The 12,339-nt window shown below is 60.4% G+C and overlaps 1 protein-coding gene across 1 annotated transcript; it reads left to right on the top strand.

The window, feature by feature from the left end:
• Positions 1-6,586: 6,586 nt before the first annotated feature.
• Positions 6,587-11,139, top strand: CLDN19 (claudin 19; the record flags this gene model as incomplete). Its single annotated transcript, XM_079926368.1, has 5 exons — positions 6,587-6,822; positions 8,059-8,223; positions 8,336-8,420; positions 10,213-10,365; positions 11,091-11,139. Exons 1-5 carry the CDS (start codon positions 6,600-6,602, stop codon positions 11,137-11,139), a joined length of 675 nt encoding a protein of 224 aa, XP_079782494.1. The 5' UTR covers positions 6,587-6,599.
• Between the last annotated feature and the right edge of the window lie 1,200 nt (positions 11,140-12,339).

Genomic DNA, 12,339 nt, shown 5'->3' with positions numbered 1-12,339 from the left:
CTCTGTACCCAGCTTGGCCACTTCCTGTGCAGTCTCAGGCCAGACCCTTAACCTCAGGGACCTCAGGGTTGTCATATGTATAACGGGGACCATAATCGCTGCTCTGCCCACCTCTGGGCAGTCGTGGGGCCCACATGCGACGCCGACGTGACAGCATTTTGTAAACTGGAACGCTCTGGGTGGATGGCAGGGATTATTACTAATCCTTCTCTGGCAGCTAGCAGCGGTCAGCAGTGCTCTGGCATGTTGCCCCCGTGTCGGCCACATGCATCCTGCTCTGATGTCTGGCCTCAGGGTCCTCATACCTCAGGGCTTCCATGTGCAGGACAACACACACCTCTAGGAGACGGAGTAAGACCAGACCTGGAGATTCAGCTCCTCGGGCCACAAGCCCATCTCCCTCCTGGGCTTGAGATGCAGTGGGGTCGTGAGTTGGGAACCTGCACCCTGAGAGCCCATTTATTCAACCAACCAGTGTTTATTTATTGAGCACCAGCTAAGTGCTGGTGCTGGGAATATGGTGTCAAACCAAACAAGTCCCAGCCCTCATAGAGCTTCTATTTTAGTAAGGGAGACAGGTAACAAACACATAAATGTGTGTGTGTAATCCTTTGAGGTAGAAAAGAAGGCACGTCAGGCCCTGAGGAGAAGGCAACAGCAAGGAGGCCGACGTGCTAACACAGAGCAGCCAGTGAGGTCAGGGTCCCTGGGGCCTGGTCGGCCACTGAGAGCACCTGGGCTTTGACCCAGTGAGACAGGAGCCCTTGGAGGGTTTTGAGCAGGGCGGTGAGAGCATCTGACTTACATTTGAAAGGCCTCAGTGAAGAATGTATGTGGAGAATGGGCTACGAGGGCAAGAACTGAGACAAGGAGAGCAGAACGGAGGCTGCTGCAAAGACCCCGGGGCAGATAGAGGTGTTGTGGATCAGGTGTTGCCAGCGAAGGCAGCGAAAAGGTCAGGTTCTGGATCTCATTAAAGTAGAGCTGACAGGAGTTGCTGATCAGTTGGATGGTATGGGGAGGAGCAACAAGAAGGATTAGGCCGGGCTTCCCTGGTGGCGCAGTGGTTGAGAGTCCGCCTGCTGATTCAGGGGACGTGGGTTCGTGCCCCAGTCCGGGAGGATCCCACATGCCGCGGAGCGGCTGGGTCCGTGAGCCGTGGCCACTGGGCCTGCGCGTCCAGAGCCTGTGCTCCGCAATGGGAGAGGCCATGGCAGTGAGAGGCCCGCGTACCGCAAAAAAAAAAAAAAAAAAAAAAAAAAAGAAGGATTCGGCCTAGGAAATTCCCCGGCGGTCCAGTGGTTGGGACTCCATGCTTCCACTGCAGGGGGCACAGGTTTGATCCCTTCTTGGGGAACTAAGATCCTGCATGCCAAGGGGCATGGCCAAAAATAAAAATAAAATTAAAAAAAGGAAGGATTCAGCCTAAGCAGTTGGGGAAGTGGAGTCGCCCTTTCCCGTGACGGGACAGACTGCAGGTGAGATGGTTATGGGGCGTGGAAAGCAGGGGTCTGGTTTTGCTATGTGTTAATGCTCAAGTTCGAGGAGCCTGTGAGACAAAAGGTTTCTGAGTTCAGGGAAAGGTGGAGGTAGGAGCCAGAACTTTGGGGGTCCCCATCAGCAGTTGGGGGGCGTTCAAAGCCAGGAGACTAAGGTCAGTGTAGACAGAGGAAGAGTCAGAAGACTGGGCCGGGCTGCAGGCAACTGGGGCTCTGGAGGCAGTGGGGTCCAACAGAGGACACGAGGACCAGCCGTGAGCAGGGGAACCAAGAGGCCTAGTCCTAGAAGCCGATGAGAGTGTTTCAGGAAGGAGGGGGTGAGCAGCGGTGTCTAATGCTGCTGAGAGGTTGAGCAAGATAGGAACTGAGAACCATCTTTTGGATTTGGTGACACGGAGATCAGGGAGAACTTTGGCAAGAGATGTTCCGGTCGACGAAAGACTGGAGTGAGTTCAAGTGAGAAGGGGAGGAGAATGAGTGGTGCTGGTGGGTATAGACAACTCTTCTCAGGAGTTTGGCTCTCCGTGGGGGGCAGGATGAGCTGGAGGGAGATGTGAAGTGAAGGAACAGTTGTTTTTTTAAGCTGGGAGTCAGTATGCTCATGGGAATGATCCCATAGGGACAGTCACGATTCCTTTAGTCATTGGTGATCCCGTGTCCTGTTTGGATGACCCACTCGCCGTATGAAGAGAGGACCACGTTAATGGAAAGAGCACGAGCTTCACCCACGTGCTGAGCTGGGCCAGACTCACTTCCACCACTTCCAGTTGTGTGACCTCTGAGTGTGTTTCCTCACCAGTAACATGAGATTACAGTCCTTTCCTCCCAGGATGGCTGAGAGTATCAATGAGGGAATACTCAGAGAGAGCCTGGCACAATGCTTAGCACACAGGAGATACTCAACATTACAGAAAACTCCATCAGCCTGATTCTGGTCTTCCAGAAGTTTCCACATCAACGCAGGTGACCTTCACAGTTCAAAGTGTACTAAACACAGAGAGACAGCAGACTATCTCAGTTTAGCTCATGAAAGGCCATACGTTTTCAAGGGCAACAGAACTGGGATAAGTGAATATAATTATGGTGGGTGAGTCCTCCCAGCAGCCGGAGGTGATGGCGGGGTCCGGGCTGAGATGCTGTGATTGCTTGGCCCGTTTGTAAAACACAGGCATGAGCAGGTCAGCCCTGGGGAAGTCTGCTTGAGGTGAAGGGAGAGCAGCCATGGGAGCATTAGAGGGGACGGGAGGCAACTCAGCAAACTCGGGGGAGATGTGGACGTGGAAGACGTCCATCTCTGGCACCCCAGGCAGCTGGCAGAGCTCTCAGCAGGGGTGCCAAAGAGAGCCAGTGCTCAGGGTTGTTTGGGGAAGAGAAGAAGGCACTACCAGACAGCCACGTGTGCTGCAGAGATGCCCTCACCCTGGGTTCGGCGTGGGACACAAAAATGGGGCCAGTGGTAGGGCTGGGAGATGCTTTCAGTCCTCAGGAAGGAGGCAAACGAACAGCGCACCAAGTGCTGTGAAAGGAAATATGCAAAGAGCATTACAGATCCCAGATCAGAGCACCTGACCCTGCCGGGGCAGGCAGGGCACTGGGGCGGCCACATTGCTGGCTGCACTGCTTTCTAGCTGTGCCACCTGGACAAGTCCTCTCCATTCCGAGCCTGGGATTCCACGGGAAAGTCAGACTCAGAGCTGGGGGGAGTTTGACCAGCACCACCTCCTGAGCCTCCAACGTTTCAGGTGGTGGCTTGCAGAGAATGTGCTGGACGGCAACCAACCGAGTCGGACCCCTGACTGGCAGTGGGCAAGGACCAGGGAGGGCGCTCCAGGGTTTCACTGGGAGGGAGGCAGAAACAGTTCATCCTCACACCCATCCGTCAGTGGTCAGCACAGATCTATCTACAAAGCACCCTCCCTGCCGGGCACTGCCAGGCAGGAAGGGGCAGCGGGTCGTCAGCCACCAGCAGTCGCCCGCACCCAGGGTGAGGGACCAAGGGGGAGACCGCCCAGGAGGCAGTCTTTTTGGAACGGAGCTTTCATTAGCCACATTCCTTCGGCATATTATGTTTCCAAAAGCACTTCTCGCCCATCTCGATTCACGAACTCCCTCATGACCCAGACAGGTGAATGCTATTATCCCTATTTGTCAGTTTGGGAACCAGGGCCAGAGAAGCTAAGGGACTTGCCTAGCATCACACAGCTTTTCGGTGGCAGACGTAAAGCTAGGACCCCAAGCTTCTCGTAATGTAATTGAAAGCACCTTTTAAACAGTGAAGCGTGACACCCCAGGGCGGTTTCTAGTTAGCTCTTAATGGAGGCTGGGGTGGGTCCTGAGCCTTCCTGCTCTCCCCGCATGCCTGGGAGTCGCTGGACTGCAGGGGGGCACTGGGGTGGTAGGAGTCCTACCTACCACCCCAGTGGAGATGGAGAAGCTACACAGGGTTAGGGAACTCTACTCCAGGTGCGGGATCTGAATTCCAAAGGGCTTTGGAACATGGGTGAGGGAAGGCCATCAAGGTAGGAGGGGCTGTTTTGGTAGAATGGACTCAAGACCTCAAATAACACAAGGGATAAACAGAAGCGCTTCTGTATCACAGATTCACTTTGCTGTACACCTGAAACTAACATTGTAAATCAACTACACTCCAATAAAAAAAAATTTTTTTTTTTTTAAAAGAAGCACTTCCGAGGGAGATGTGAGCCTCATTCTGGATCATAAAGTGGCTCAAGTCCTCGGTGTGGGGGAGGGCTCTGGGGGCGCCCAGGGTGGAGGAGTGAGCAGGCCCTGGGGGCAGCTGTGTGACCCTAAGAGGCTAGCTTCCCCTCTTTGGCTCCCAGCTCCTCATTTGTCAGCGGAGGGGCTTGCAGTCTCCGGTCTCCAGGGCTGTGTGGCTCTGACACTGTTTCTGTGTGGCCTTGAAGATCCCGAGGCTCAGAGGCCTGACTCAGGTGCTCCTCAGGACCGGAATGACCCCTGTATCCTCCTTACAGAGAGAGCCCTGCGGAAGGCTGGGACAGGGACACCCGGCCTCCGGGAATCACTGTGCTGCGCGCCGGCCCCATGCGCGCCTCACACTCTCTCAGACATTGGGCAGCTCCCTTGTGACTCCGCGAAGCCGACGTGCCCTTTAGAGGTGGGACGAGGCTCCACCGCCAGCTCAGCCTCGCCCCTCCCAGCGCTCCTGAGAAAGGCGGGGTGTGGGGGGGACAGATCTGATAGGAAAGCCCCCCAGCCCCCGGCTTCCTAGCGTGGGGTAGGTCGCCTCTCTCAGCCTCGGCTCCTTATCCGTGGAGGGACGCCCATCGTGAGGGGGCTGCCTTGAGGATTAGACGGTTAAACGCGTAGAAATGGAGCTCCCTGCGGCCCCGGAGAGTCTCCACTCTGGGCTCCGGCTGTGTGCTCTGCTCATCCCCATCGCACAGTCTCTCACCGTCCGTGGTAGAGGAATCGGAATTCGGGACTGGCTTCTGTACCACGGATCCAGGCCCCGCTAGCTTTGGGGGACGCGCAGGCCGCCCCAGGAAGCAGGTCTGCGTGTGCACAGATCCACGTGGCTCGGCCTTCCCAGCACGGAGGGCCGGGGTGAGGAGGGTGGGAAGGGAAGGGGCGCAGTGTCGGGAACCGCAGGCCCGCCCAGCAGAGCCCGCCGCCCCCTCGAGGGCAGGCCCCTCCCCCCGCTGGCCGCCGCGGGGCCGCGGGCCATACCAGGGCCCACGCGCGGGCGGGCGCACAGGGCAGCATTGTCTGCAGCGCCGGGCACCCTCTCGTTTGCATAGCCACGTGAAGAATGCGAGGGAGGGAGCGGGCGGGGCTGTCCCTGCGGAGGGGGTCTGGGTCGGGGGTGCAAGGAGGCCAGGGTCTGCGGCGGGACCCTGCCTTCCCCCAGTGCAGTCCGGCAAAGGGCGCGTGGGCTGCTGGGGTTGGAGGGGGCGCCGGGGGGCTGGCGGGAGCGGGGTTGTGACATTCCCCTGTACCCACGCCTGGCGAGCCGAACTGAACGTGAGGGGATTGCTAATGAGGTCGAGGAGAGTTAAACATTCCCCTGCTGCAGGGGGCTGAGCTGGGACGGGAGAGAGGAGGGGAGGTGGGGCGCTCGGAGGGGGCAGCCTGAACCCCGGGAATGTGCAGAGGCCACTGCTCCCCCCCAGGCTGTTCTGGAGCTGGGGGCTCAGGGGCCTGTGCCTCAGGCCCCAGCAGGAGCTGCTAAGCCAGCCAGCAAGGGGATTAAAGGGGCTGAACAGTCTGCCTTCCTTCAGGCTGATCCCAGAAGGTTGGTGCTGTCTCCCACCTCCCTGCCAGGCTCCTTGCTGGCTGGTGGCCAGCCCTGTCCCAGCCTTCATGGGGTCCCTCTTCTGCCCCCCTCAGATCTCAAACAGATCCCACGCTGAGTCTGGCCTCTGCTGTTTCTGATACACATGGGCCCCAGGTACCAAGGACCCCCACTCCCCAACACCCCTCCCCAACCCAGTCTCTCCATAGCTGACCTCAGAACCCGCTCCAAAAAGTTCTCCCCAGTGTCTAACCCTAGTCTTACCTCCTGCAAACTGGAATTCCATTTTCTTTCTGTCCTGCGGTCAGAGGACAGAAAACCCCAAGGGTCACATCAGCAGTGCAAGGGCAAAGTCCATCATCTCAGTGCTGGTGTCTGGGATAGGAATTAGGAGAATTTTAGGGCACTCTTATCAGGCCCCTAAAGGGGTTTCCCTAGGGGAAAGGCCCTGAGAGCCAGCCGGGGGTCACTCCTCCCAGCCCCTCCCTTCTCCATCCCTGGGGAGGGGCACCACCTTGGCCACGCCCCACCCCCCACCCCCCGGGGGCTGGGCAGGAGCTTTGCTGGGGACCTTGCCCTGGCTTAGGTGGCGGCTGTGGGCGGGCCCCTGGCCTTTCCAGCTCAGGCCTCCCCCAGCATTCTAGAGCCTGAAGCCACTGCCTTTGCTGCTGCCACTGCAGGGCTGTCACCTCTCCTTCTCAGCCTCTGACCACTTGCTGCACCCCACCCCCAACCCAGCTGCTCCTGTCACCTGGCCATGACCTCGGCCCCCCCAGGGACCCTGGCCCAGCCCTGAGCCCTGGAACCCCTATCCCCTCCCCTGGGCCATGGCCAACTCAGGTCTTCAGCTCCTGGGCTACTTCCTGGCCCTGGGTGGCTGGGTGGGCATCATTGCCAGCACAGCGCTCCCGCAGTGGAAGCAGTCCTCCTACGCAGGCGATGCCATCATCACCGCCGTGGGCCTCTACGAAGGGCTCTGGATGTCCTGCGCCTCCCAGAGCACCGGTCAGGTGCAGTGCAAGCTCTATGACTCGCTGCTTGCCCTGGAAGGTAGGCCTCATGCCCACTGGGATGGGGAGGTGGATATGGGGCTGGGAGGTCCGGAGCAAGCTTTCCCACGGTCTGCTGTCTGCACCGGGCTGCCCTCTGCAGCCCCTGCCTCCCGTGCACTCATGAAGATCCAGGCCAGCCTGGCCCTCCTGGGGGCAGGGGCTCTAGGTTCCAGCAGCCATGGGTCCACATGCCAGCTCTTCCACTGTAACCTTGAAGGAGTCACTGACCCTCTCTGTCCTCCTCTGGAAAGGGGACTAGGACTTTCACAGGACTCTGGGTCAGAGGAGACGAGTGCCCGGCACTCAGAGGCTCTAAGTCAAGACCCTTCCCTCCATTTCTCTCCACACTCTGCAGATACACTGTGCACACACACCTACTTGCCAGTCCTGCCATGTAGACAAGTATGCCGGCACCCGGGTACACCTACCCACACGCACAGACACACAGCCACACACGTGCACATGCAGGTCCGCACCCAGGCGCTTGGGCACACGGGTGGCTCTCCTCCCCCTGCGGTGTAGGGGTTGAGCCTGACAAGCTGACTCGTAAACAGGCGCCACTGCAGCTCTACCCCTGGCTGGGGGCCGACCCGTCTGCCCTCCGCCCCGGGGCCGCACAGGCCTGAGCTGGGCTGCTGTCACACGCCCCCCACCACTCCGGACCAGGCAGGTCATCTGGCCTCCCTCAGGGACCCAGATCCCCTGAGCTGCCCCCCAGGCCCGGGACTGACGCCGGCAGCAGACATACAGCTACCATGGGCGACTCAAAGGGCACAGGGGAAGGTAACTCGAGTCGGAATGGACAATGGGGGAGGCATCCCTGTCCAAGGGCCAACCTGGGCTGAGCTGGGCCTCAGACACCCTGGGTCCTCTTTCTGGTGAATCTGAAAGGCCTGAGGAGAAACTGCCCCCCGCTGCCTGGGAGGGGTGGGCCCCAAAGGGAGGCGCCTGGCCGGAAAGCAGCTGATGGGAGAACTCATACCACCCTGTCACCACACACGACCTGGCAGAACCTGCCAGGGAGAGCGAACGGTGGGGTTAAATGGTGAGGCTCAGCCTCCACACTCTGCCCTCACGCCCTGTAGTCACCTGAGCCCTCAGGATCCCGTCACACCTGCCGCAGGTAGTAGCCCAGGAGGAGCGTCCTGCTCTAGCTCCCGCCCCTCCCATCTTGGGCTCCTCCCACCCGCCCACTTCTCCCGCCCCCCCGCTCAGTCCCTCCCACCCCAACCAGGTCACATCCAGTCAGCGCGAGCCCTGATGGTGGTGGCCGTGCTCCTGGGCTTCGTGGCCATGGTCCTCAGTGTCATCGGTATGAAGTGCACCCGGGTCGGAGACAGCAACCCCATCGCCAAGGGCCGAGTGGCCATCGCTGGGGGTGCCCTATTCCTCCTGGCGGGTGAGTGCCTGGCTCCTCCTCCATCCTCTTGACCGTGGCAGGTAGCCCCATCCTGGGGGGCCCTCTGGAGGCCAGAGCAGAGCTGAGACCCCCCCCCCCACCCTGTCCTTAGGCCTCTGCACTTTGACGGCCGTCTCGTGGTATGCCACACTGGTGACCCAGGAGTTCTTCAACCCCAGCACACCCGTCAACGCCAGGTGAGCACCAGGGCATGGCTTGGGCCAGGGAACAGGCTGGGCCTCCCACTCCACCTCCTCTGGGACCACTGGCCTTTGTCCAGCAGGGCACTTGGAGGAGGAAACAGGGGACGGACGAGCCCCAGGTGCTGTTACTGAGAAGCTCTCTGGAGTGGGGAGCAGCTGTGGCTGGGCCCTGAATGCCACCCCAGTAGCTAAATGCCGTGGCTCTGGATTTAAATCCCAGCTCTGCATGGGCTGGCTGTGTGACTGGCAAGTTCCTTAACCTTTCTGTGCCTGGTTTCCTCCCCTGTAAAAGGCAGCTAGGACCAAGGACGGAGCTCAGTGTGGTTGTGAGGGTTCTGTGAGATGGTGCAGGTAAGGGACTTAGCACAGTGCCTGGGCTGTTATTTCTCTAGGAGGCACAGTGACTTTGGGCCGGAGAGATGAGGCTGGAAAAGTCCTAAGGGCAGATGGCAGAGGGCCTTGCAGCCATAGGAAGGTTTTTTTCCGTGTCCTGGTGTGGAAGGCAGGACAGTCCCTCTGGCTGTGGTGTGCAGAATGGTGGGGAGGGAGCAAGGCCAGTAAGGTGCTGATGAAAAGGTCTGGAGCAGAGGGCTTGGGGCCAGGGGCTAGCAGTGGAGAGTAGGCCCAGAGATATTTACGAGCTAGAGTGGTCAGGACTTATAAGGCCAGGGTATGGGGGCCGAATAGGGAGCTCTGTGAAGGACCTGGCCCCTCCCTTACCTCTCAGCTCTGTGGGGAGCAGAGAATGGGATAGTCTCAACCCCAAACATCCCAACAGGCCTTGGGCCCTGGGGTGGAAGGAGAATGAGAAAAGAGATGCCTGGGTTGTTGCAGTCAGGAGGGCTCCCTGGAGGAGGCAGCAGAGTGGAGAGGGGGAGGAAATGAAGACTTCAGGAGTGAGGTTCATTCCCTGGGGCTGGTAGCTCTAGCCATGAAAACCTGCCAAGCAAGAGGTAGCTCTGCTCAGAGATACCTGGGGAGCAAGCTGGTGCTTGCTCCTGTCCCTTCAACACTCCGCAAGGCTGCCTGAGTTGCAGGTCCTGTGCTGGGCCCTGGGGACATGGATGAATCCGGTGCTGTCTGCCCTCAAGTTGCTCCCCAGGGAGCCAGACAAACAAGGAACTGAACAGCCACCCAGTGAGAGTCAGCGCCAGGCGGCGAGCGGAGGGGGGTCAGGGGAAGCCTTCGGAGAAGGTGGCATCTGAACTGGGCCCTGGAGGCGGAGCACCGGAGGCGAGACGCTCCGGCAGGGGGCGCCTCGTGCAAAGGCACAGAGGTGGGGAGACCCGAACGCTGCAGAGGGGGCGCTGGGCTGGCCCGCTGGGCTTGTGGGTGGAAAGGCCGGAGTGCCAGGTGGAGTCGGCGGAGGAGTCTGGCCTTCTCCAGAGGGTGGCGGGAGCCCGGCGGCGAGTTCCGTGGGCCAGACCGTGACCGAGAGAGGTGGCAGGACTGCCCCGCCCCTCCTCTCCCCGACGGGCCTGGCGGGCCCCCCCCACGCCCCCTCATCTGGCCGGAGGAGGAAAGGGGCTCGAGGCTGCGCGGAGCAGCCCAGCCTGAGCTGGGTCGCACCGGGTGGTGTTGATGTGCTGGGGCAGGGGAGGGAGGAAAGATGAGCGCTCATCCCAACTTACCGGGCGAGTCCGAGGACGCTTGTGAGGCCCCAGCCTCAGCTCCCCACGTCCAGCCCGCCCTCTGCTCTGCCAGGGCGGAGGCCGGGAGCCCCCGGGGGAGGACGGGGCGGGGCGGAGGCGCAGGCACACCTGATGGCGTCCTCCACCCCTTGCAGGTACGAGTTTGGTCCAGCCCTGTTTCTGGGCTGGGCCGCCGCCGGCCTGGCCATGCTGGGCGGCTCCTTCCTCTGCTGCACGTGCCAGGAGCCCGAGAGATCCAACAGCAGCCCGCAGCCCTACCGGCCCGGCCCCTCGGCGGCTGCCCGAGAGTATGTCTGAGCCCCGCGCAGCATCCGCCGGCCCCTGCCAGCACCCCGGGCGGGGCCAGGAGGGCGCAGGGTGTCCCCCCAGCTCGGTTAGGTTCTGAGCAACTTGTCCCCAACCCAGGCACCCACCCTGTGCTCTGAGACTCAGACCCAGACACTCAGAGAGAGGTGGGAGGCAGGCCCCAGCCCTCAGGCGCACACGCACGGCCGGCACAGGTGCAAGCACGGCACGGACCTGTCCACACCCCGGCCAGCTGCAGTCCCTTTCACGACCACTTACTTACTCACTGACAGGCTGTGTGAGTGTCTTCTCTGTGCTGGGCCTCGAGGACACAGCAGTAAAGACAAGCTGGGTGCCCAGTGCCCTGGGGTGACCAGAGCCCATCGCCTCCCCCGGCCCATGGGCTCCTCACAGCAACCCCACGGAGGCAGTGCCGGGGGACCAATGTCCCCCACTTACACACGAGGAAACAGGTTCGGAGAGACCAGGAGGCCTGGCCCTGCTGCCTCTGAATTCAGGTTTCGCAGTATGCCTAGTGCTGCATGGACATCCACACAGATGGCTAAGCCAGGCCATGTCACCCCTGCCCCAGAAATGGGCCCCGGCAGGGCTGCTGTGAGCTGCACTGGCCAGTCCCTGGGTCCGTGCCTGAACCCCGTAGCCCCTGCCACCCCCCACTGCCTGCTGCTCCCCCTGCTAACCAGCTCTCCTCTCTTTTGACTTTCAGACCAGTTGTTAAATTGTCTGCCTCCACCAAGGGCCCCCTGGGTGTGTAATGTCCAGGTTCCCCAGCCTGGCTCTGTCCCACTGCCACACCTAGACCGGGTGCTTGGTATCTTTTGGAAAGAAAAGTGAACATCCAGCCCTGAGTGTGGTGTCATTTGATCTGTCCCTGGTATGATGAGGGTGGGGCCTGGCTCAGAGAGGTCAGAGCTGGTCCCTGGGGTCCTTGGGCACAAAGAGAGGGAGACAGATCCAGTGTGGGTTACACAGCGCATCCAAGCTGATCCTCCCTAGCTGTCCTTGGGTTGGCACCACGACCTCCTTGATTGGAGACCCCCAGTCAAGGGAAAATTAACCCAGATCAGCCCCTGCCCTCATGCTCAGGCCTCTTCCATCCCAGACATCCTCCCGGGACCCTGAGTCTCTCTCTGGCCTCTGCCCTCTGTCTCTCCTGACTGGAAAGAGCTGGCCACAGCTCTTGGAAAGAACTGTCCCTTGCCTTCCCATGCCCTCAGCCAGCTCTGTCCTGGCTTCCTCCACCACCTGTCCTGGGACGTCTCCCACCAAGTCACCAGATCCTAAGGACGCAGCTCAGCCTTCTCCCCTGACGTGCCTCTGAGAGGTGGTCAGACAAGATGACCATCGCGCATGCACTCTCCAGGAGAAGGTAGGGGTGGGAGGGGAGAAGCAGATGGCAGAGCTGCTGTGGGATCGTCCACAGGCGCCCCAGCGTGGCAGCGGCTGCACGTACACAGGGGCGTCTCAGGGGCTGGAGGGGGTGGGCCCCCGAGCCCTGGCCCCCGGAACTGTGAGCGAGAACTACAGAAGAGTGTCTCTGGGTACCTGACGCTATAAAGCAGCGGCTCTTGGCGCGCACATTCAAGTCACCTGGGGAGCTGATGCCTACCTCACCCCCCACCCCAGGTGTCCCAACCTAATGGGACTGAGGTGGACCTGGGCATCTGAGGTCAGCAGCACTGAGGGTACTTCTGTGAGGCCTGAAGTTTGGGGCTGGGGGGGCCACATTTCTTGCCCCTCTGAGGGGGTCTCATGTCCAAGAAGAGGCGGGACAGACGAGAGGAAGCCCGTTTCCCTCTGCCTTTCCTGGGACCGGGCCGTTTCATGAGATCCACACACCCTCTCAAGAAATAAACCCCTTTTGGCTGAAACAATTGTGCGTTTGATTTCTGTCACACACAGCCAGAAGAGCCCCGACTAATGCCAAATTTGGAACCTAGAAAATGAGCGTCGCA

Source organism: Stenella coeruleoalba, assembly GCF_951394435.1.
Source record: "Stenella coeruleoalba genome assembly, chromosome: 1".
In the NCBI taxonomy this organism is placed as follows: Eukaryota; Metazoa; Chordata; class Mammalia; order Artiodactyla; family Delphinidae; genus Stenella; species Stenella coeruleoalba.
Note: the sequence above shows the minus strand (reverse complement) of the source record. Positions and strands in the feature narration are given on the sequence as shown.